A 22309-nucleotide genomic window follows, 5' to 3' on the forward strand; every position below is an offset into this window, starting at 1 on the left:
AGGACAGGTGCCTCAGTTGTGTGCTCCTCCTACTCATTGATAAGCATGTTGCCATCTACTTCCATTGAGAATGCTGTTTGCTCAGTTTTTTGTACCACAGATAGCAGCAGGTGACACCCCCCCCTCTTCTATGACTCTGTGCCTGTGGAATGCACTGCGGCCTGGTGATTAGACAAGAGGACAGGGTGCGAAGTGATCCCAGACTGTTCACAGGCACACTTGGACACCCTGAATAACTCTCTACCTACTTACAGTCCCCACCAGCTGGGAAATTGGGTGCAAGCATAATCTCAGACACAAAAGAACAGAGTTGTGATATCCTAGAAACAAATATATCCACCAAAGCTTGACAGATGGCTCTGAAATTGTTAGACACAAATTTCAAAGAAGAGTAAGTTGCCAAGCTACACTGTCAACATAAATAACTAGTTAAAATGTTGAAAACAGTCCAATTCCATCCCAGACACAAACTGGTTTTGCTTTATGTGGGCAATGCACAATTATACTAAAGTACAGTAAATACAGTATATTCCACCTCTCTATAAGGTTGATTCATCTATCAAATATTTTTCAAACACAACCAGGTATGCAGCTTTGTAACCATTTTTTCCCCATTTATCCATTTACCTTAAAACTGTGTATGAATATTTATACATAACAACTTAAATGTGTAGATGTGTCTATGTGTGTTTATTATGAAGACATGTATAGATAATTACATAAACAGAACACCAAAGTGCAATTGTACATAGAAGTATTATTTATGATTCATGAGCTCAAATGCTTGCTAATTTTCATGAGACAGTCCTTACTTTGGGAATGGTTTATTTTAATTGGTGGGTTCTAAGATATATTATCACACCATGACGATTCTTAGAGCAGAGGTCCTTTCTAAAAATCTGTAACAGTATCCCTAATAGATATTCCATATCTCAGTGTGTGCCTATTATTTTCTTCTTGGTTGCATCTAAATAAATATATACTTCAAATCTACAAATTCTCACACTGAGCTGGCAGTGCAAACAATGCTTTAAATGAATGTAATTTATTTGAATTGCTTTATTAATGTTGTTAGTCCTTCACCCCTTTTATATTGTGCTGAACATCTTTTGGTTCTTTTTACGTCAGTTCAGGACTTAAGTATTGCAAAACAGCGCCCCCTGGTGCTGTGGGTCGCATTGAATGCAGATGTACCACTGGAGAGAGTCTGAATTACAATGCTTGCAGTGATTAAGTACCAGCAAGTAGAAGCAGCTTTTTATCTACGGAGACGTCTTTAAAATGACTGCATGTTCCAAACTGAACTATAAAATACAAGCAAACGTGCCTAAATATCTGGAACAGAATTACTGTATTACTGGCACTAATAAGAGCAAAGAAAATGGAAGAAAATGGTCAGCACTCATTTAAGCCAAACCCACAAATCGGGGGATGTACCGTGGGTCAATCTGAGTAGGTCACAGATGGTGGCAATCATGAGGCTGGATCAAGTCTGTCTATTAGTTCAGGGTTTGACTACATAGGATTATTTAGGTTTATAATCCTAAATAACCCCCCAGTCACTCTGCATGTATTCATCAGTCCCTATATAATTGTAAGAGACCAATATATTCTAGTGAACTAGTTATCCAACTGGGATGGCTTGTGATTGGCTGGGTTAATAAATGCTGTATCTTAAGAAATGGTCATCTGAAGTTCAGGATACGTTGTTTGCATTGTATACTTGTTACCGGTACACAAAGCTATTCCACATACTGTGAATGTAAATCACAAGGAGGAAAAGCTTGTCACGTTTTTAAATATAATATATTATTTATATCCTTTGGCAGGTGGATGTCTATGTTACTTCCACATGTTTTCTGGTTCTATTTGCAGAGAGGGTCAGCAGTTAGAGCCGAGGTCTGGAACCAGCCTGTCCTGGCTGATTTCAAACCTCAGCTGAGGCTCGCAGCGTCATCACAGGGGCAATGTTTATTAAAAGAACACGTTGCCTTTTAAACCTAAGCTCCTATAGTCTCAGGCTACTATACTCAATGAGGTAGTGGTGTCCATAGAGTAACTGTAAGACAATAACGTAATCTTCTGTGTCAGCCTTGCTCACACCAGGACAGTACATTTCAATTAAGATTATTTACCCACAAATAGTCTCTTAGTACTGTATGTTGGTTCTTGCCATGTGGAATTATGAACATGCCCTTATTATAGGTCCTTTGCATGTCAGTGCACATTATAAATTAGCTCTGTCACCACAGAAAAAGGTTACCCTCTATCCCATTCATTCCCCATCAATTTCATCAGCGACTGCTCCACCCCCGTGGCTTCATTTTGTTTTTGTGTAATTTATGTTTAAACAGTTCAGATACACGTATACAGTCATTGTTAGAAAACAGAAAACCTCAACCGCAAAATCCCCCCTCCAACTTTTTTAATTATATATAACGGTCAGATTTTCTCAACTGTGTCAAAAATGTTACATAAAGAAATTGTCAACTTAATTTCAAATAAACAAAACAGAGATTTCAAAACTGTTAGCAAAAAAGTAATAAAAATGTTTACATTATTATTATTATTATTATTATTATTATTATTATTATTATTATTATTATTATTAAACCTGTTATTGATAGCAAATTCAATTCGCTACAATTTGACTTAAATAAATGGAGCGAACAGCCGAATCAGCTTAAGACCAGAACAAAGGGTTGGACATTTCAACACTGTGCCACTGACAAGTAAAGGGTAAATCCCGAGTAACACTGCCCCAAGATTCGGGGTAAGAGAAGGGGGTTGCGGCTTGCACCTTGGCAGATGGTCTTACCCAGAGTGCATTGTTTTCATTTAGCCTCTCATTTGTCTGTTGTAATTGGATCCCAGTGGGGGAGTCCGGAGCTGCTGCCTGCCTGCCTGCCTCCCTGTTCTGGTTTTATTGTTACTGAGTGACATCAGGATTGTTTGTTACAGTAAAGCGTCTTACTGACAATGTGGAACACAACAGCAGGGGACTTATAGACACACCTGGATTTGTCTTGTTTTTCCTAAAATACGGAAAGGTAAGACCATACCTTTATTAACCGGTCGTAGCCTATTCACGTTAAGGACATTTTGCATTTATTTTGGTGTTTCATCGGTCAGTTTCTGAATGAACCTACTTAGTATCACCGCGCATCTTAATTCTGCTGCTATTAGTTGTGTGGTTTACAACTATTAAATTAGGCTGCGCTTTGGATCGCATACATGTGTGCTAAAGTTTAAATTGTACTACTTGGTACCAATAGCATATACCCTCGTTAAAATAAATATTAAAATATGTTACTTTTTATTACATTTTGTCATGTCAACTCGCTTTTTTAATGCTTCATTGAACTCAAAGCACAACAGTATATTCAATGTAAACAGAACAGAAAGGGCCGATATACATTGCAAGTGTCAGTGTAATAATAATAATACTTATAATAAAAATGGGCATTTAATGTATTGATAGTAAAATAAAGTGAATACAAGTCCTATAACAATGTAAAGGTTTACTACTGAAGGCATTTGAGCACTCGAGAAGCAAAGACGCACACACTGTAATAATCCAGTACAGTTGCATTAGTGTTAGTAGCGCACTCATCTACTTTTATTTAGCTATTTTTAGTGATGGATATCTATTGAATTGTGGGACCCTGAAATAATACACGCTTTTCTCAGACGTTTATTTTATTGCTGCGCATTACTGTATTCTTTGTCATTGTGTAAACGCATCCAGAAACGGTTCGATTTTCTCGTTTGCCAAGACAAGACAAAAGCATCGTGGAAAACTAAGGTCAGCTGGGCGGATTATAATGCGATTGGCAGCTTCATCGTTCACTAGCCTTAATTGTATTACATACCCTTACACTGAGATCACGTTTATAAACCAGGATGGAAAGATCAATAAATCAAATACGAGAACAAACTATTCCTCCCTCAATTTTTATTGAGACATTAGCTCTCTCTTCGATCAGTTTCTTCTTCTTTATCTCCTCATCGCATCGAGTAAATTATCCGCGCATACAGTATCATTTACTGACATGACACCCTGTATTAACTTGCACTTTACTTTTCACCTTCCCTGTAATTACCATAACAACTACCTTGTTCATCCCATGGCCCAAACTAGTACTTACACGACGTATACTCAGCGGAGCGTAAGTGCATTACATTTTCATATCTATATTACATCAGCGACCTCTATATCCTTCACTATGGACAATGGATGAAAAACAAAAAAACTTAAAAAACGCTATTCAATGCTAGAGGATGCACTACAGGATTAACATATTTTACTTTATATAAACACGATAATTCACTAATATTTAAAAGCAATATAGCTCCACTGCAACTCCACACAACAATAAGCAGCTGTATTTCATGCTAAGAGAACACCACAAGGGAGATGTATGTGCACTATAGAAGATAAACTGACAGTATACTGTAGTTGTACCATATTAAAAGGTTTGCTGATTATAAGTGGGTATTGTGTTTTATGTTTAGTGTGCAGTGTTTGGTAACGTGGTGTGCAATTGCACATTTTGTCCTGTTTGCTGGGTCACATTAAGTGTTTGTGTGCCTGTCCAATACATGAATGGGTTTAGGAATTCATATCAAAGCATGATATAGTACAAGGGTGTTAATGGATGAGGATGCAGTTAAATGGACATGTCTGACTGGAGGAGGTTTGAGGATAAAAAGGCCGTTCTTCTACAGAAGTGCCAATGAAATGAAAAGAAAAAGCCCCTAGCACAGAATGCCACTGAGCACCCACTTCTCTGACTTATTTTCAAAAGGAATGTGTTACCATATCAAAGTCAGCCAGCTTGTACAAGGATCATTTTTGTGGTGTTCTTGTGTTTAAGAAAAAGTGGTGCAACCTTTTCATTCTCAGGTTTTAAAATGCTTGGATCAACGAGATGATCTATATTCGAAAAAAAAAAACAACCACTATAGTGCAATATTTTAATTCTAACTAATAACAAAGTGGTTACTATTCAATTTGTATACTCTCCTGTTTTATTAAAACCTAATGTATTATAAACAGGGGTAGTGTAAACATCATGTGTAGGGTCTATGATATGAGGGAGAACATGGCACACAACGTGACAGGTTACTGGGCACTTCAGACAACTATCCACTTTGTTGCTAACAGAACTTAAGCACTTTTGCTGGAAACGTATGAAGTTGCTGATAAGATTAACTATCGCAGAGTTTTTAAAGTCATTCACAAAAATAATTTTGAAGATAACTTCAGACTCTGCACTTCTGCTGAGAACCCTCAGGCCATCCTTACTATGGAGAGACCAGCTGTCTCTTCATAATCGATGGGTGTTAAAGAGTTATTGAACTCATCCTTGTACTGATGCCTTAGTAATTAATACTGAAAAGCTGAAGTAGAACAAGGCTATCAGCCTAAGGGTTACATTAACATGTATGGTCCAAAGCTTACTTTTAAATAGTGTCATTCAATATTTAATCTACCATACTATACCTAAAGTTTCAAAAATATTTATTACACAAACAGATCATTTTCAGGTTAGGCATTAACTTCTAGCTAATTGATGAACTAACTTGAGCTTGATTGAGGTTAACTATCACCACTTTCAATTATACCAGTGTCTAATTTTTTTTGTTTTGTTTTGAATGAATTGTTTATATAGCACTTTTCTGGTATACTTGTTGAAACACTAGGCACAGGTTAATGCTTCAATGAACCGTTTGAGATTCTTGTTACGTGTTTTGTAATATTTTTCTTTCACAAAACAAAAAAACCTTGCAATTTGCTCTATCATGTGGCAGTCTGGCTCGCAGTGGTGAGGTTGATGACGTCACGGACCAGGAAGTAACTCAAACCAAAACAGTGGATGGGCGGGTGAAGCTGAATGCAACGGCACTCAGCGTATTTATTAATAAACAAAACAAAAATAAAATATTTAAACAAACAACAAAACAAAAAGGCGCGTTGGCCAAACAAATAAACAGCAATAAGTATATTAAATATAGCAATTGTTTTTGCTCGCTCTCCCTCGCTCTCCCTCGCTCTCCTCTGTACACTCCACCCCAAGTGCAGAGAGCTGCAGGTTTATATACTCTGGCCGAGGGATTAACTAGTTGTTAATTATCTTATTATCCCTCGGCCAGAGTCTGCACGCGTTTGGTAAGGATGCATGTCTGTCAGCTAGTTAAATAATCAGTAGCTGATCAGCCATGCATCCTCACAGGGTTTTTAAATATATAATAAAAGGCGCTGCGCTTTTACCCGCGCCGCAAACAGAAATACAAATAATAATACATAGGGGCAGGACACTCCGCCACAGAGCATAATTTAGATATTTTATTTAACACCACGTAATCAAATAAAATACTAAATAATATCGCAAAAGCCTACCAGAAGCCATAATATTTCATGTTAGATTTCAAAATGTCACATTTTAAAATTGTCAGTTTTTCATTAAGTACATGGAAAACTACAAAACGGTATGTAATTCAATGTGTTCACATAACATTATTCAGCAGGTTTCATTATGAAGCAAAATTAGATAATTCTATAGGGGGGATTCAGTTCTTTTGGCCACAGCTGTACATACACCTATTGCTGTTTAAAAGGTATTCTTTGCATGTATGCGCTGAGTGTTTTTCATGCCAGGGTTTGTACATTAGGTCAAAGCGGTTTATTATTTAAAGTCCCCAGGTAGGTTGTTATATCTAATCCAAATGACATCACATCCAGAGAGCATCACTTATGCACGTCACATGCAATATAGTTTCTATATGGGGATATGTCCAGGTTAGCACTGTGTACCCCAAGTCAGGATTCAAACTGGTTTAATTTAAAGTTACATGAATGTTTTTAGAACAGAAAAAAATAAATAATCTACTTAAAAGCAAATCCACACACTGCATAGAAAACACAAATAAAGAGAAATAATGCATAATGAATGTTAAACAGGAGTCATATTTGGTTTAAGACACTGCACTCTTCGCTGTCAGAACTGCAAAGCTTGATAATTGTGCAGTGACTTTTTTTTTTAATCACTACTTGCTGTCAGCATATCAGTGTGCTGTCATTTAATGGGCTGTTTTTTTTATCTGTTGCTAAATGGACTGCTGATTTTCATACATCTGTTTTTTTGCCACTACTCGTGTGGAATTCCTGTTTATTCTCTTTAAAACTAGAAGAAAATCATGCCCACATGTACTCAGAAATTATTTTTATAGTCCTATAGATTGATTAATAATTTTTGGGGAACTCTTTGATATAACAATCTGGATGTGTAGGTGTTTAGTCGCCCCCCCCCCCCCCGAAGGCATACACATTATCATGTTGTTCACATTATACAAGTAACAATATTTAATAGAAACAAACAAATATCCATACAAGAAAAAATATACAAATAGTATGTCCGCAGTTGCAACAGTCAGTCACCAGATGGCACTAAACGCTATCTAAAAATGCCATAGATGCAAAAATGTGTATAGGGCTGTTTTTGGTCATAATATTCAGTTTTTACTGCACAATTCTAATGGGCATGTTCCCCACTGCATCACATTAAGAGACCTCTATAATATTGATGGCAAGTAGTGACAATCGACTTACCTCCCATTATGATAGGTCTGCTCTACCCCATTTCATAAGAGAGACAAGATCTTTGAATACCTGCAGCCCGATATTAAGTTAAACACCGGTTATGAAATACAGTACTGAGATCTCATGTAGTGCAATATTCTTTGGCAAGAAATTTTCTCAATGTCTTTAAAAAAAAAAAATGGAGACATTCTAGTCAAATTGATTCTCAAACAGTTTTTTTAGGTTTATTTTAGTTATGGTTGAAGTACCTAGCACTCAGACAGGTTGGTCAAGATGAGTTGTCATAAAAGTGATGATATGAATATCATTTTGTTCTTGTTGTTCACTGGAGTTATCTCCTAAAAGTATAAGCCCGCCATCCCCCCACGCAACATGCTATTATAGATGTGTGTGTTGGTAAATGCATTATGGCCAGGTTTTCCCTGAAGTAAAATATTAACCTATAACCTTCTGGTCTAACAGCAAGTGTCTACTTATGCTTACTATGCTGTAGTATTCCATGGAGAATATTAAGTGCTTTGAAATTACTGCCTTTTAAAACGCTGCTGAGCTCAAATGCCCTACAGCAAAAGCACCTGAAAACCTTATGGTAAACCCTTGCATCAGACAACTTGCTAGGGCTGTAAGAAAGGGTACATTTTGACCTTCGAAGTTTCGGAACACATTACCGAAGGAAGGTTCAAACCTTCGATGGTACTCATTTGCATAATTTATTGGTGATGTCACCATAGCTACTTGTTTATGTTTGATTGAAAATCCTATTTTACAGGTGAGCCATATAAATGGAACAAATGTAGTTTAAAAATGTTATATAGAACAGTAAACTTGTTTTTATAATTTTAAATAAAAATATAAATACACATTGTTTATTTACATGGAAATGAGCCTGCTAGCGATATATACAGTAAGCTTGCATTGCACCAACTGCAGCAGACAAAGCTTTATTTAACAGTCACCCTTCCAAGCGGGTTATCAGTTACATTTTACTACTACTATAAATATTAATACTACTAATAATAATAATATGAACTTAAGCTTGTCAAGTGACCCTAGAGATTGGTTATGCCTCCATGGTACGAGGACCTTGCACAGTTGGAATTCAATTTATTTTTTGGTCGTCTGGGCATTTAAGAAAAAAATCCCAAACAGCAGAGGAGTTTTGAGACATTTCTTTCAATACAGCTTACGCTATAAAACGCTTTGCTGTCGAGATGGCGAATTAAGAAATTAAAGGTTTGCCTCTGGATAACACGAGCTGGAGCGGGGAGGGGTGGATGGTGCTCAGTTTTCGAAAAAAATTATTAGTGTTATCGTATATGTATGTTTCAAAGATATTCTACCATAGAACTTCTCTTACACTGTCTTGTACACTAGGTATTCAGTACATATTTTACTGAAGCAATACAGTCAGAGCCCACAACTTAGGATACTATACCCTGCTCCATACATGGCAGCAGTGCCATATAGAGTTGCTACGTATATGATTTGGTAGCAGATTTTAATAACAACTTTTGTTTATTTAATATGCATTACACAAATCAAAAGATTATATTTTGCATGTGAGTGACATTTAATGTGTGATTTATAGCATTCACACATTGTCAAACAGTTTCTGTTAACAGGAAAAAAAATATAATAATAATAATACAGTACGTGAACCTGCCTGATGAACCTTCAGAGGTTTAAAACAATCTTCGAATCCCGGGCTAGCGAACGAGCCTTTGGACACAGCCCTACATATTGAAAAATATTTCTAATTCGTATATATATCTATTTTTTTTTTAATTTAGCATGGCCAGTTATATTACCCCCCATTTTCTTCCCAATTTGGAATGTCCAATAATTTTTTCCCCTCACCGCAGCAATTCCCCACACAGCTCAGGAGAACTAAAGGTTAAGTCGGCGTCCTCAGATCCCACGTCCTCCGATCCCAGCTTTATCTTTTTCACCCAGGAACTCGAGAGCAGATGTCAGTGAGCTACTGACCTCTGGGAGGACAAAGGCCAGCCCTGCAGGTGGCCGCTCTTTGAGCTCACTTGGCGCCTGGCCAACGGTTCGCTGTAGCACGATGAGGAGAAACGGTCCCTGCCGATTTTGCCTCCCTAACCCACAGAGCCAGAGCCAATACAAATCCCCTGCGCTGTATGATTCACCCTGCACACCCACGCGGCTGTGCGTTTGCCAGATGAGCCACTCAGGGACCCCCTAATGCCTAGTTTTTGAAAGATTTGCATATTAGTTTGAAAAAATATATTGTTTACATTCATCAATAGGTTTATGTAGAACAGTAAGAAAAAGGCTTGCCATTTTAAAAAATTAGTTTTACTTCCTTAGTTATAATGGACCATGTAACATGAACCAGGTTATAGAAGCCTAGAGAGTAATGTAGTAAATAGATACCCAGGAATCCTAGTATCAAACGTAACGTGTGCAGGACGCAGCAGCTTCAGAATAAAGCGACAGTCAATCTGGTTGTTCAGCAGATGTTTGAAACCTATCTGTAAAATTAAGTCTAAAGCTCATTTCAACTACATACAGTATTTATATACCGAAGCTGATTCATGACTTAATAATGGCTTTCTTACAGGTATCCTGTTTTTCATGAACGTTGGAATGCTTTGAGTTGTGATTTGACATGCCATGAAGACTGTTCCCCCGAAAAGTCACGTTGGATGAGGAAACAAAACGATATTTAGAAAATTAATTCACTACATGCTTTTGGTGAACAGATTGCATTTTCATTCCCACTACTGGTTCTTTAAATTAAATTACTTTTAAATAGAATGCAAATCGGGGTTTGAAATAGCCCCAGTCATTTTATTATATTAGGAAATAATGAAGAACAACATTTCATTACTGCAGCTGACTAAAGGTGTTGTATTTTGCTAAACTTGGGAGAAAATGTCATCCTTATCTACTTTTTAGCACTTATTTTAAAAGTAGGACTAGTGATACTTTACTGGAAGTGTAATGTTATCTCCCATTGAATTCCAGAGAAGCCCAATGCACCCCCTATGGACCAGAGCCATGCATTTACATAAGGGGTCATGAACCATAGGACATCCCTGAATGCAGTAGATGGTTGAATTGGGTCATGCCTGACTGTTAGACCATTGGATGCCTGTTGTAATCTTCGCTCAATAAGCTTGCATTTTGCCATCAAAAACACAAATGGCTCTTGGCTATTTCTTTAAGTATTGTACATTAAAATCAAATAAAAATAAGAGTGCTAACCAATTAGGTTAGAGAGAAATAGGAACGTTTTAATATTTGAGTTAACAGGAACCATTTCATTTTCTTTTCAGGCCTCTGAACAGTACCTGCAAGTTATCAGGACTTTTATGAAGCAGTGGATATCAGATTATCCACACTACAGCTTCTGCATTAAATATGTGAAGTTCAGACACATATATACAATTGAACTAAATTGTTTCAGCCTGAAGGAACTAGGTCAGAAGGCTTGATTCGGTTTAATGGAGACACATCAAGTCTCTCTGTTTGAACGGGGAGGTTGCTCTGGGAAAACCAAGCATACACATTATTCATCTAAAGCTTCCAGGAATTCTGGGCCAAACGGTTTTGTTTCAAGACTTGTAGCATAAGAACTTGTTGCTTTTGACTGCTCTTGTTAGATCACTTGTGATTTCAAGGAACATGACCAATCGCACGTTCATATGTGTGTGTTTATGGTAAGTCTGATTCATTTCTGCCGTTTTCATTATTTGTGTTGGAGACACAGATGAATGTGTTCTGTCTGGAATGGACACTCTGCCAGGCAAGACTGTGGTACAACGACAGCCCTTAAAGAAACCATTATTGATTCCTTTCTTAATTAAAGGCACCCTATCAGGTAGGGAAAGAGTTTCAATAGTCACAGCCCTATTAGTGAGAAGAACTCAGTTAAGATTTACTGCAGTCAAGTGTGGGACTGAGGGCTGTCCTTCTGACATTCCAGTCAGTGCAAGAACAAAGAAACAGATTTCTACCAACACCTGCTGCTGCTTCCTTGTTGTTGACCAGAACTGAAGCTGTATGTATGTACGTACCTACCGGAGCTGGACAAAAAAATAAATAATAATAATAATAACAATACCATTATGGTGAGTAGCCACCACAGGCAACACTGATTCCACATTTCTCCCGGATTACTGTCTATAATTCCTATAGGAAGATTAAGGATGTCACTCACAGACACATTGTAATTAGTGTCGTCTTGAATAACCTGCCAACCAAGGGCCTGTTATCAGCCTTCTGCAAAGACATTATATAGTTTAAACATTTCTAACTTGAATATGTCAGTGCATGTCTATGTGTTTATTCTTTTGGTGTTTATTGGTGTATAGATTTGTGCATCTGTGCTTTTCCAGACTGACAGACTGACAAAGACAATGACATACTAAGAATGTCTTGTCTGCCCCCTATATGTTCCCAGATCAATAGGTTCCGAGAAGCAAGGCAGCAGCAGTGAGTCATGTCCCGGATTTAATTTCCTAATGCACTCGTGGAATTGTAGATTTAATCAGAGAGCGATGAAATACCAAAGCAGAGGCAGTTTCAATAATTAAAATGAGCCGGGGTCCAGGAAGTGGGAGGGAGAGAGGGGGGGTCCTATAAATTAGAGACTAAAAACTGACACCTGCTTCTCCAAAACCTCTGAGGGCTGCCAATAAAACCCTTCGTTTGCACAGAAAAGCTGCTTTGACTGCAGTCTGCGGTTAGTGATTCATCTCAAGCATAATCTGAGAGAAATGGCTGGTGGCGGGGCAGGTAGCACTCTTGGTTCTCGACTAAAGGTTAAAATGATGCATTGTGGGACAGTTCACCATATGATTCAGCCTTGTACTGGTGGCTTGAATTGTTTTGACCATTTGCTGCTGGAGCTACATTTACATCTCCTACCGTCTACAAGATTTCAGTCATTCACCCCTCTACACAGATCAACTGGCTGCACAAATACATTATCCTGTAAATACTTGTAAGCCACATGCAGTACTTTAGCATTAATTCCCAATGCAGTTAGTAATACTTTTTTGTGTAAAGACTTTTGTGTTTATTTATTTTGAAATGTATTTACTGTATATTCTCGATTGCACTTTATTTGGTTTCTCGAAATTAAGCATCGGTTAGACTGAAAGTTAACATTATGAAGCCTTGTTAGCTTGGAGGACATTTACTGTAGGATAAGGGCAGCAGTGTGGAGTAGTGGTTAGGGCTTTGGACTCTTGATCGGAGGGTTGTGGGTTCAATCCCAGGTGGAGATCCAATTAGCATCACCCCCCCCCCCCCCCCCCCCCCCCACCCCCACCCCACCAAATGTGGCACAGTCACTAGTTTGTACTGTTCAGAAAGTCAGTCACTGTTCATTTTGTGAATGTCCAGTGGAAGTCATAGGGCACTAAGCTGTGACACATGCAGGCACATGAAGACGCATTGGCTTTCAGCTTTCTGTTATCTGAGTGCTTGGCTTGCTGCCTGCTGTTGCTCTCAAACAATGCAAGTGCTACTGCAGCTGTCACATTACCAACCCTGGCTCTCTGTGATCATAATAGCACAGCCCAAAGAGGTCGACGCGACCGGGCTGGCAAAGCCATATTGTTTTCTTTTATTTTTATGTCTGAGTCTTTGAATGCAGACCTTTTTGTCCTATTCAAATTTACCATTTGGAACATGCCCTAAGCATAACTTCACAGGAGAGGCCTACTCACCCTTCCAAAAAAAAAAAAAAAAAAACTTTATGAAGGATACGTCTAAGTTATATATGTTAGCTACATTATTTTTCATATGGGACTTCTTTTTTCCCCATTGAACTGTGCTGGACCAGAATACTTTTAACATGATTCTTGCCAGCAAAATGAATTAGCAGTGAATCATTATTTAGCATGTGTTGAATAGTGCTGTTTGATCAGTGTTAAAGTGTGCCTATGGTTTTCTTTGCTGGTACTCCCAGTACATTTTTAAATTGGTGTTAGCATCTTTCTGTAGCTCAAATGTGTGTCCATGTGTGGGAAGAGGGGGTTTTGTTCAGCATATATCCCATAACCTTGTGATTTCCATGAACTTCAATCACATCGCCCAAAGCTGGCTCCTTGCATCCGTTAATTGCCGTTTTCAATCTATATAGTGTGTTTGGGGGGAGGGAGTTGCATACAAAAAGAATGTCTTTGTAAATCAAAGCCTGAGACAGTGTCTGTTGAAGACTTGCATGTTAATCAGTTATTTGCTTCATTTTGTTCTCGTTTAACTGTCTATCAATGTGATGGACAGCGGACTACTGGGCCGACCTGCTGGGGACTAACATCCACCATCCTTCCACTTCCTGGTACTTCACAAGGTCTTATTTAACCCTGGAAAAAAAAAAACATCTCAAAAATCAGGCAGATGGTACACTTGTTTGGAACCCTAAGCATGCCTAGAATTTCCACAAGGGAAACTCAAATAAGTTTACATACGCGATGCTTCGAAGTGGCTAACAAAGTCCCTAGTTCATTATGTCTTTCCTCAAAAATTGATTCATTTTGCTTCCTCACACAAAGCCTTAATCACTCTTTACCCAACTCATAAATGAATTGAGATTTGTTTATTTTTAAACTATTTCTCCTCAGAATTTCAATTAGAGTAGGATAAACAGCAAATTCTGGCTTTGCATGGGGAACACAAAAAAGACATAACCAACTCGGGGCTACACTGAAGATACTAGCTTACAAACTGTAATGCTTGGTTCAAATTACCAATTCAAAACAGTTGAAACGGGCTAGTATCTGCGATGAAGCTGGCAGTCTCTTTTAAATAAATATGCTGCTGATAAAAGCATAGCATGTGTACTAAAGCAGATATATTGCAGACCATGATAAAGCATGCTAAACTGAAACATTACTGTGTAATACATTTTTAATGTACGTTGTCGAACCCTTCCATCATTACATCACCCTTTCATCATTACACCACCAATGGTCATCCATTGAACATTTCTATCACAGCTCAACTTTCAGACTAGTCAAGTTCTTAATGGAATATTGGGCTAAAAAGCCTTTGTGTTCACAATTGGTTGCCCATTTTGAACTATGCGTGTTGTATTTGTTATATGTTCTGATTGTTCACAAGGTTATAGTGGACTGCACTGCACCAGACCACAGCAGAACAAAAAGAATCCTGCAGAAATATCATTCCAATCCAAGACAGCTGTTTATCAATCACGAGGCATTCCTGTAAGTGCAGCACAATACAAATACACAGCTGCCGTAGACCGATGTGCTAACAACGGCTATTGATCCCTCCTTCTCCTTTGTGGGGGTTCAAATTCTCCTGCTAATGCAGCTTTGAGGATAGAGACGAGGAGGCGGGATAAACCAATCCTGCAGAGACCAGTGTGACCTTACAGCAATGGGAAAAGTCAAAGAATCCGTTGCAGAAACCGGACGCCCCACAGGGAAAAAACGATGCTACTTCGTTATTATCTACAGTGCTTTGTGTGCTTGTGACCGACTGTCTTACTAAAAGGCAAAAACATTACTAAATGAAATCGTTGGCGTTAACATTTGTATTTCTTGCATGATTGATATTATGCTATCAGTTGCTTCATTATTTGCCATGCTGACTAACTACCTAGTTAACAGACTAAAAAGACTCCAAGCTCTGGAGTGATGTGGGGAGGCATATTAGTGTTGCACAGTGCACTGACGTTTCCTCCACCCCCCTTCAGAAAACCAGCCTTGGGGTTTTTTTCAGAAGCAATTTTGGCTTGAATAGTTAATAACCTTGCAAATGGCATACGGATCTAAGCAGAAACAAAACACACATAATAGAATGTTAAAAAGGCAGGAGAAACGTAGATGTTAGTATTTTGAGTTGATTCTGAACCAGGGGTCTGCAACTTGTCCATACATAGCCATGTCCATGGCAAGAGTTATCAGTGTCCATGGCAGTGAATACGTCTGACACACACAGGTGTGTTTGTCCGTGGCCAAGATTTTATTTTTTTTTAAATGTCCATCACCTCGACATGGTGCCGACCCCTGTTCTGAACCCTGTATCTTTTTGCTCTTACAGCTGACACTGTATACAGAAATTCTTTCTCTGCACAGCAGACATGTGTAAAAAGCCAGAATATTGAGCTTCCGTTTAAAAGAGAATTGAATTTTGTTGTCTCTTAAAAAGGATCCATTTGTGTGAGAAATTGAAGACAATCACATTAAATACCACGACAAATGTCCGTTAGCCATAAACCATAAACCAGCTTGAACTTTTAGCCTCACATACTTTTGTTTCTTTCAGTTATAAAGATTACACATATTCTTGTGTTGACAGGACGAGGGAGCGGGATTTGCAGTTTACAGGGAAAGTAACCAGAATGTACAGTACAATATATAAGGTGCTCGAGTAACCAAAGAATCAATAAGAGACCATCAGGTTAATGAGGGGTGCAGTGGGGCTGAGTCACTCTACTGCAAGGCTAGTGGGATTTACTGCTGAGCTAAGCAGGTTTGAAAAGCTTAGTGTTGTATATCAGTTGTACAGTAAGTGCCAGCAGAGAAGGTAGTGGTTAAGTGTGGTCATGCACAGTAAATGCAAAGCGTCTGTCCACACGTTTTGCTCAAGTCTGCATTTGAGGCCCGTATTGGGGGGGGTTATTACTTTAACTACATACATTAAAACACATATCTTCAAATTAATTAATCCACATACTTGTACAACACTGTAGCAAGTTAAATAAGCAATATATTGTGCAGTGAACATGACAGCTAACACAATTTCTCTGAGTACAGTGTGTTTCAGAGATTAAATTACTGGGCAAGATTGATTAACGTATATTTTATAATGTAGATAAAATCAGCCGGTCACCTTCAGTTAATTGGGTATGTCTCTCACCACCAGAATGCCCTCTTCCCCTCATCTTCATATAGGAGTGAGGAGCTTTGTTAATTCAGCTCTTCTGAATACACATATATTCTGTCAGCATTAGCACTGTCAATCCTCTGTCAGTTCAAAGGTTCAGCTCACAGCTCAGTAAGCAAGGTGGGAGGGGGTCTGGTGTATGCTGCTATTCTACACAAGGAGCGTTTTATACGGTTGACACCAGTACAGCATTAGCAGCAACACTGATTTACCATATTCAAACAAAGAAGGAAGTCTTCTCAATCACAAAAACCCTTTTGTGCACAAAACATCCCGTAACCCTGAATGGGATTACAAAATAACTTCAAAAGAAACATTTTCATGGTAAACTACATCTTTGTAACTTCAAAACACATTTTATGAATTGTGAGGTTAAAAAAAAGAAATAAATTAAACTATTTGCCAAAAATCTGCTTAACACTGTAGTACTGTTGCTTATACAAATAGGTCACTAAAAAGGCTGTACAAGGAGATGATAGAACTTGAACTGTGGAGGTGGTGGCCCCATGCAACTGGACTGGATGACAACCCAAGCTGAAATAAAGCTGACAGAACCTCCCTTAAGATATCATTAAAGGCAGACATTGACTAAGGCACAGTGGTCGAGAGAGTGTGGTGCAGAAGCCGAGCTCCACCTTGACCTCAGTTGACGGAGCCATAGCAGATGTGGGTTTGTGTCTGGAGCCTCACGACAGAGACACCACCGGATCGAGTCTGCACTTCTGAGGGAGAGCGAGGCTCTGTCACTCCCGCTGTCATCCCTGCAACACGTTGCCAGACCCCCTCGATGGAATAAGCCAGAAAAAGAGGCTGCAGCTGTCCCACCTGACAGCTGAGAGCGCCTGAGAGATCAGTGGCACATGTCCGCCCCCCTCCCCTCTCCATGTTTATGCAGCAGACACTTCTCACTGCAATCAGAAATTTAACAAGACCTTTCCATGTTTTCCTTGGGCTCAGGCAGAGGAGTCCATGCGTGTGGCTTCTGTTGTTTTAGAGACATAACTGACTGAACACAGGCGTCAGGTCCCAGCCAAACTGCATATTTAAGCCAGCATCTGAGCACTGGGATATTCCCTTATTTAATGTTTACTGCGGTACTCCGTTGAGTGAAGTGAAGCGTTTGCTAGCAGGATATAACAGTAGTACGGTAAATCTAGAACACGGTAAACAAAACACATGGGGAAATACATGGAAAACTGCGGCTAAGCCGTTGTATTGGTAACTGCAAAATTTTGATGCCATTTGTCTTTTATTTTAACAGTATTTCTTGCCTCACATTGCAGTAATAGATTGTATCAGTCAGATCAAGTTTGAATATTTTGCACACGTCTGACATTAAATATAATACATTATATAATGAGAGATCAGCACCAGTAGCTCAGTGCTAGCAGATTATTGGGATTTATCATCCAGACAATTTTATGTGGATAGAACTGCTAGTTTATGGATTCTATATAGCCGGCAATTTTAAAGGGACTGTACCTTTTAGGAAAGGTTTAGATTGTAGAGATGTTTTTTTTTTTTCTTCCTGCAGGCAAGATGTAAAACACTACTTTGCACTGGATTAAGTTCTGTCAGCCTGTCCTAACTGGAGATGTGGCATTTGTGGCTCCAAATATTCACCAGATGTTATAGTCTAATGTTAAAGTTTAAACATTTAAGAAAAATAACAGACTAAATAGCCATCTGCACATATTCCCTCCCTTGTGCTCAAAATGTCCTTCACAATCGAGAAGCTGTTCTTATATATATATATATATATATATTAGTATGGAACACATACAAACGCCTCCACTATATCCCTGGATAGAAACACAGTACTTCGGTAAGAAATTCATATGGGATTTATATACCAATAAATGTGAATACAGGTCGAAGATACAGAGAATTTAGTCCAGGGCCAGCAAATTTAATTATCCACTCGTAAGAGGAGCTCGCTTCACTAATTTGCTAATTGAATACTGCATATGAAATACTTTAATGGATTGTGGTCTTTGAATTAAAAAAGAGAATTTTGTGCTGGTATCTTCGTGCATATAATTAAATAGCGAGTTCACCACTGGGGGTTATTTAGACCTGCATATTTAATACGCAGACCCCCTCCCCAACTACTTGGTATCTAATCTATAAATAGCAAATTCAATTTGTAGAACTCAGTACTTGGATTATACAAGCAGCAGTCTTAATAAGAGCTGCTCTAGACCTGGATCTGAGAGGCAGACAGTTCAATATGAAAAGATCAGAGATGTTAGAGCCAGCAAATTTAATATAAATGGATCAGTAATTGCATTTTAGGAGCAGCAAAATCCGTGATGTTAACCCAGTACTTGGCCACTGGTAATATTATACCCAAAGAAAAAAAAAACACACACACACTTGTTCAGTAAATACCTAAATAACATATATGCCAATGATAATTACCTAAGAATGCTGACATTAAAACAACCGTCAAGGTATGTATATCAGTGCTTACAGTTCACAGTAAGTGTCTCTAATTACGTGGCAATTGCTTGTCTGATTTCATTGGAATTGCATTGTAAATAAATACACAACCACATGTGTAAATGCAGCATAATCACAAAAGAGGCAAACAAATTCCAAGATTCTTCATTTTGTAATAAACATGTTTCATTGGAACTACACCATGATGTGTGTAATTACAGTGTAGTTTGGAATCCTTTTCTATTAAAAGTAACTGTGCATCATATTACATGCTGAAGATGTACTGGTGCATTTAGACGTCTGATTTGATTGACCATATATAGTTTGGGACCAGTCTGTTGTCTCGATATTAGGTTAAATACCATTTATTCTGTCTCTGTTTTGTGTCCACAGATTACTTGGGGGTTGTTTACTACACTTTTCCATAGTGTTACTCTACATTTAGCAAAAAACTGAAATGTTTGCTCACACAAGATTTGCCCATGAAGCCGCCTTAAAACTAAACAGACATGCATCTGCAACTACATTCAGCAGTGGTGGTTATGATTTCACATGCAAGCTGTGCTGCAGTAAAACAAAAGAAAAACGTAACGTTTCTGTTGAACTGGTAACTTTATACCACTGGGTGATAAGATGGTTTCTGAATGATATTAAACAACATTTTAAAGTCATGCAGGGTTTCTTTCTTTATTTTTGAACTGAGGCACAGTACAGTAAAGCCAGACAAAGCCAGCTGCATAAAGACACTGTCACTGAACACTGTGCTGCAGCCTGATCTGTTCAAATCGACTGCATGTAGCAATTCAAAGTACAGCACAGCTGGAAATAGATGCTCAGGTCACCCATGAAGAGACTCCTTGTCCATTCGTGTAATAATACAATTACATTTAAAGTCGGCGTTCTCCAACATTTTTTACATATTTTTACATTTATTGAAAATAAATAACACATGCTCAGCTGTGCTGTATGGTACACCTTAAAAATCTATTTGAATCAAGAACTCTATGACTTGGAACCAAGTTAATTGTAGATATTGACCAGCATTGTGACAAAGTCAGCGAAGCAAATAATAGATGAGGTTTTATTTGACTCCACCCATGATTAGTGCAGCTCTTACTAGTCACTGGACTTTATTAACCACACATTTTGTATTTGGGGTCACTGTATTCAAAGCCTCTTCTCCCCCTCCTCTTTCAGTGTCTCAGTTTTCTATGGGTTAGTTTGATTTTGTTATAGTGGGTTTAACAGCAAAACACTGCAGGAAAAGAAAAAAATCTTAATAGTATTCTTGGTGGTAGTCTGGTACTTTATTACCTGGAATCTGAGGAAGGGTGGTGATCGATCACTTTTCAGTGACCCAAGTTGTATTTCATATTGAATTTGTACTGTTGGAACTATAACTAATAAAAAACGATTCGTCCACACTAAACAATAAACTATGCAGGGACTGATGCAAACAACTATGACAGCTGATTTAATGAAATATATAAATGTACAACATTGACATTTAAACTTATTTTGTGTAAAAGTGACCAGAAACAGAGGACAAAAGGTGTATGAAATGGCTCATTTTACAAGAAATGTGTCCCATTCTCCAGGTTCTGTAAATTTAAGGTGATAAATCTGAGATTTTTTTTTTCATTTACAGATCTGCAAAGCATTTAAAAGAACAACATACTTGTGTGAGGGATTTGGTGCCCTGAGCTACTTTCATGCGTCTCCCTGCCTCCGACTCCCAAACCACAATGAACTGTGAGCAAGACCTTGTCGAAGGGGGGCTGAACGTCACCCTCACTCTGAGGCTCCTCATGCACGGAAAGGTAAGGGGTCAGATTATCAAACAGATGTATTGTAGCGGTGGGTCCAAAGACACTGAGACGAAATGCAAGTACACAAATCGGACTAAAGTGAAATTGGAGGATAATGAAGTCAGCCCATTGTTGTATAACAGATGATTACTGCACTGCACAATAATAAGAAAAAGAAAGACAGCCAAGCAGATATTTTACAGTGTTCCAAAGTGACTTAACCCTACCTATTTTTTATGACAATTTGACTGATACCCCAAAATTGTTTGCCATTGTTGAATCAGTTCCTCTTCCCCCTAGCTTGGGTGACCAGAGGTTCTGGATAAGGATGACCTAAAGCTCCCAGGGATTTGGAGCCCAAGCCAAATCTATTTCTCTACTATCTAATTGGCTTTTCTGTTTCCAGTTGGGCCTGATCAGCCGTTACTTGTATGCAACTCTTTATCTTTTCTAATTCTCCCTAATTCAGCTCTTCTGGCTTTTAACTTCAATCCAGTTGTTCTAATCTGCTTTGATTTGGTCTGATGGGTAAGAAAGGTGTCTTGTTGGTTTATCTGTTGGTCTTAAACTCTCCTTCCCTAAGGACCCCTTGGAAACTATGCATAGAACACAAAAATGTGTCTTGGTGTGCTTTGTGAACCACTTAATGAGATGGCCCAGAGACCAGGAGGGACAGTGGCTTCAAGCTCCTGAGTGCTGTACATTAGTCTGCCATCCTCCTACTCTTAAGCACAGCCAGGCCTGTCTGGGGATTTGCATTTCTGAAGATCTTTTGGTACGGGTCTGAAATATCAGTTATCTAATGCATTCTTCTTGTTTAGATTCACGTTATATAATAACCAGTCAGCTCATCCCGGTGCATTTAAATAAAACGAAACAAAAAAAAACATGCATGTCTAATCTGTCGCAGGTGTTACCATTAACCTTTCCCTCTGCAACACTACTAGTGGAAGTAAAAAAAAATACATCTGTAAGAATATACCTGTGGTCTTTCTGACATCCACTTAGGACAGAGTGGTGCAGGAAGCATGGTGATTTGGCTTTCTGATAGAGGGCGACATATGCCTCAAATCCTTAAACATTTTAATTATTATTATTTTTTTGTTTGTTTTGCAGGAAGTTGGCAGTATTATAGGAAAGGTAAGAGACATCATCTTATTTTCCTGAGATTTATGAGATTAAATAGGATAAACTGGCTATTAAAAAGTTGGAATGTGTGGGTGGTGAAATGCGCATCTAAATAGCATCTTGGATTAAAAAAAAAAAAAAAAAAATCAATTTGTATTGAACGCCACTTTCGACAAATATTTTTCATTCTCTTAACATATATGATCTGGGTGATTCCCGAGCTGAGCTATATTGATGAGATGAGCTGAATAATGAAATCAAAGATAATGAGATTTTTGGTACTGAGTAACCGAGCGCACAACCACTCAAAATTGATTAAAAAAGGTAAAGGTAAAAAAATTAAAAATTATAAAAAGATACTGGTGCCCTTCAACTTTTCCATACCGCTACCTTTCAATATCAATTTCCCACCTAGTTGTTGCATTATGGCATTGCC

General features: G+C 38.3%; 1 protein-coding gene across 4 annotated transcripts in view; it reads left to right on the forward strand.

Annotated features, from left to right (window-relative positions):
* Positions 1–2783: 2783 nt before the first annotated feature.
* The window catches only part of pcbp4 (poly(rC) binding protein 4), a 35258-nt gene continuing 15732 nt past the window's right edge, over positions 2784–22309 (forward strand). For 2 of the 4 annotated variants that reach the window (XM_034019753.3, XM_034019755.3), the window contains exons 1-3: positions 2784–3050; positions 20586–20757; positions 21862–21885. In XM_034019753.3, the coding sequence (XP_033875644.1) occupies positions 20650–20757; positions 21862–21885 (132 nt within the window). In that variant the 5' untranslated portion in view covers positions 2784–3050; positions 20586–20649. The remainder of the gene's footprint in view (positions 3051–20585; positions 20758–21861; positions 21886–22309) is intronic. The other 2 variants (XM_034019754.3, XM_034019756.3) reach the window with 1 other exon arrangement.

The sequence above is a fragment of the Acipenser ruthenus genome, chromosome 16 (genome assembly GCF_902713425.1).
Source record: "Acipenser ruthenus chromosome 16, fAciRut3.2 maternal haplotype, whole genome shotgun sequence".
Lineage (NCBI taxonomy): Eukaryota > Metazoa > Chordata > Actinopteri > Acipenseriformes > Acipenseridae > Acipenser > Acipenser ruthenus.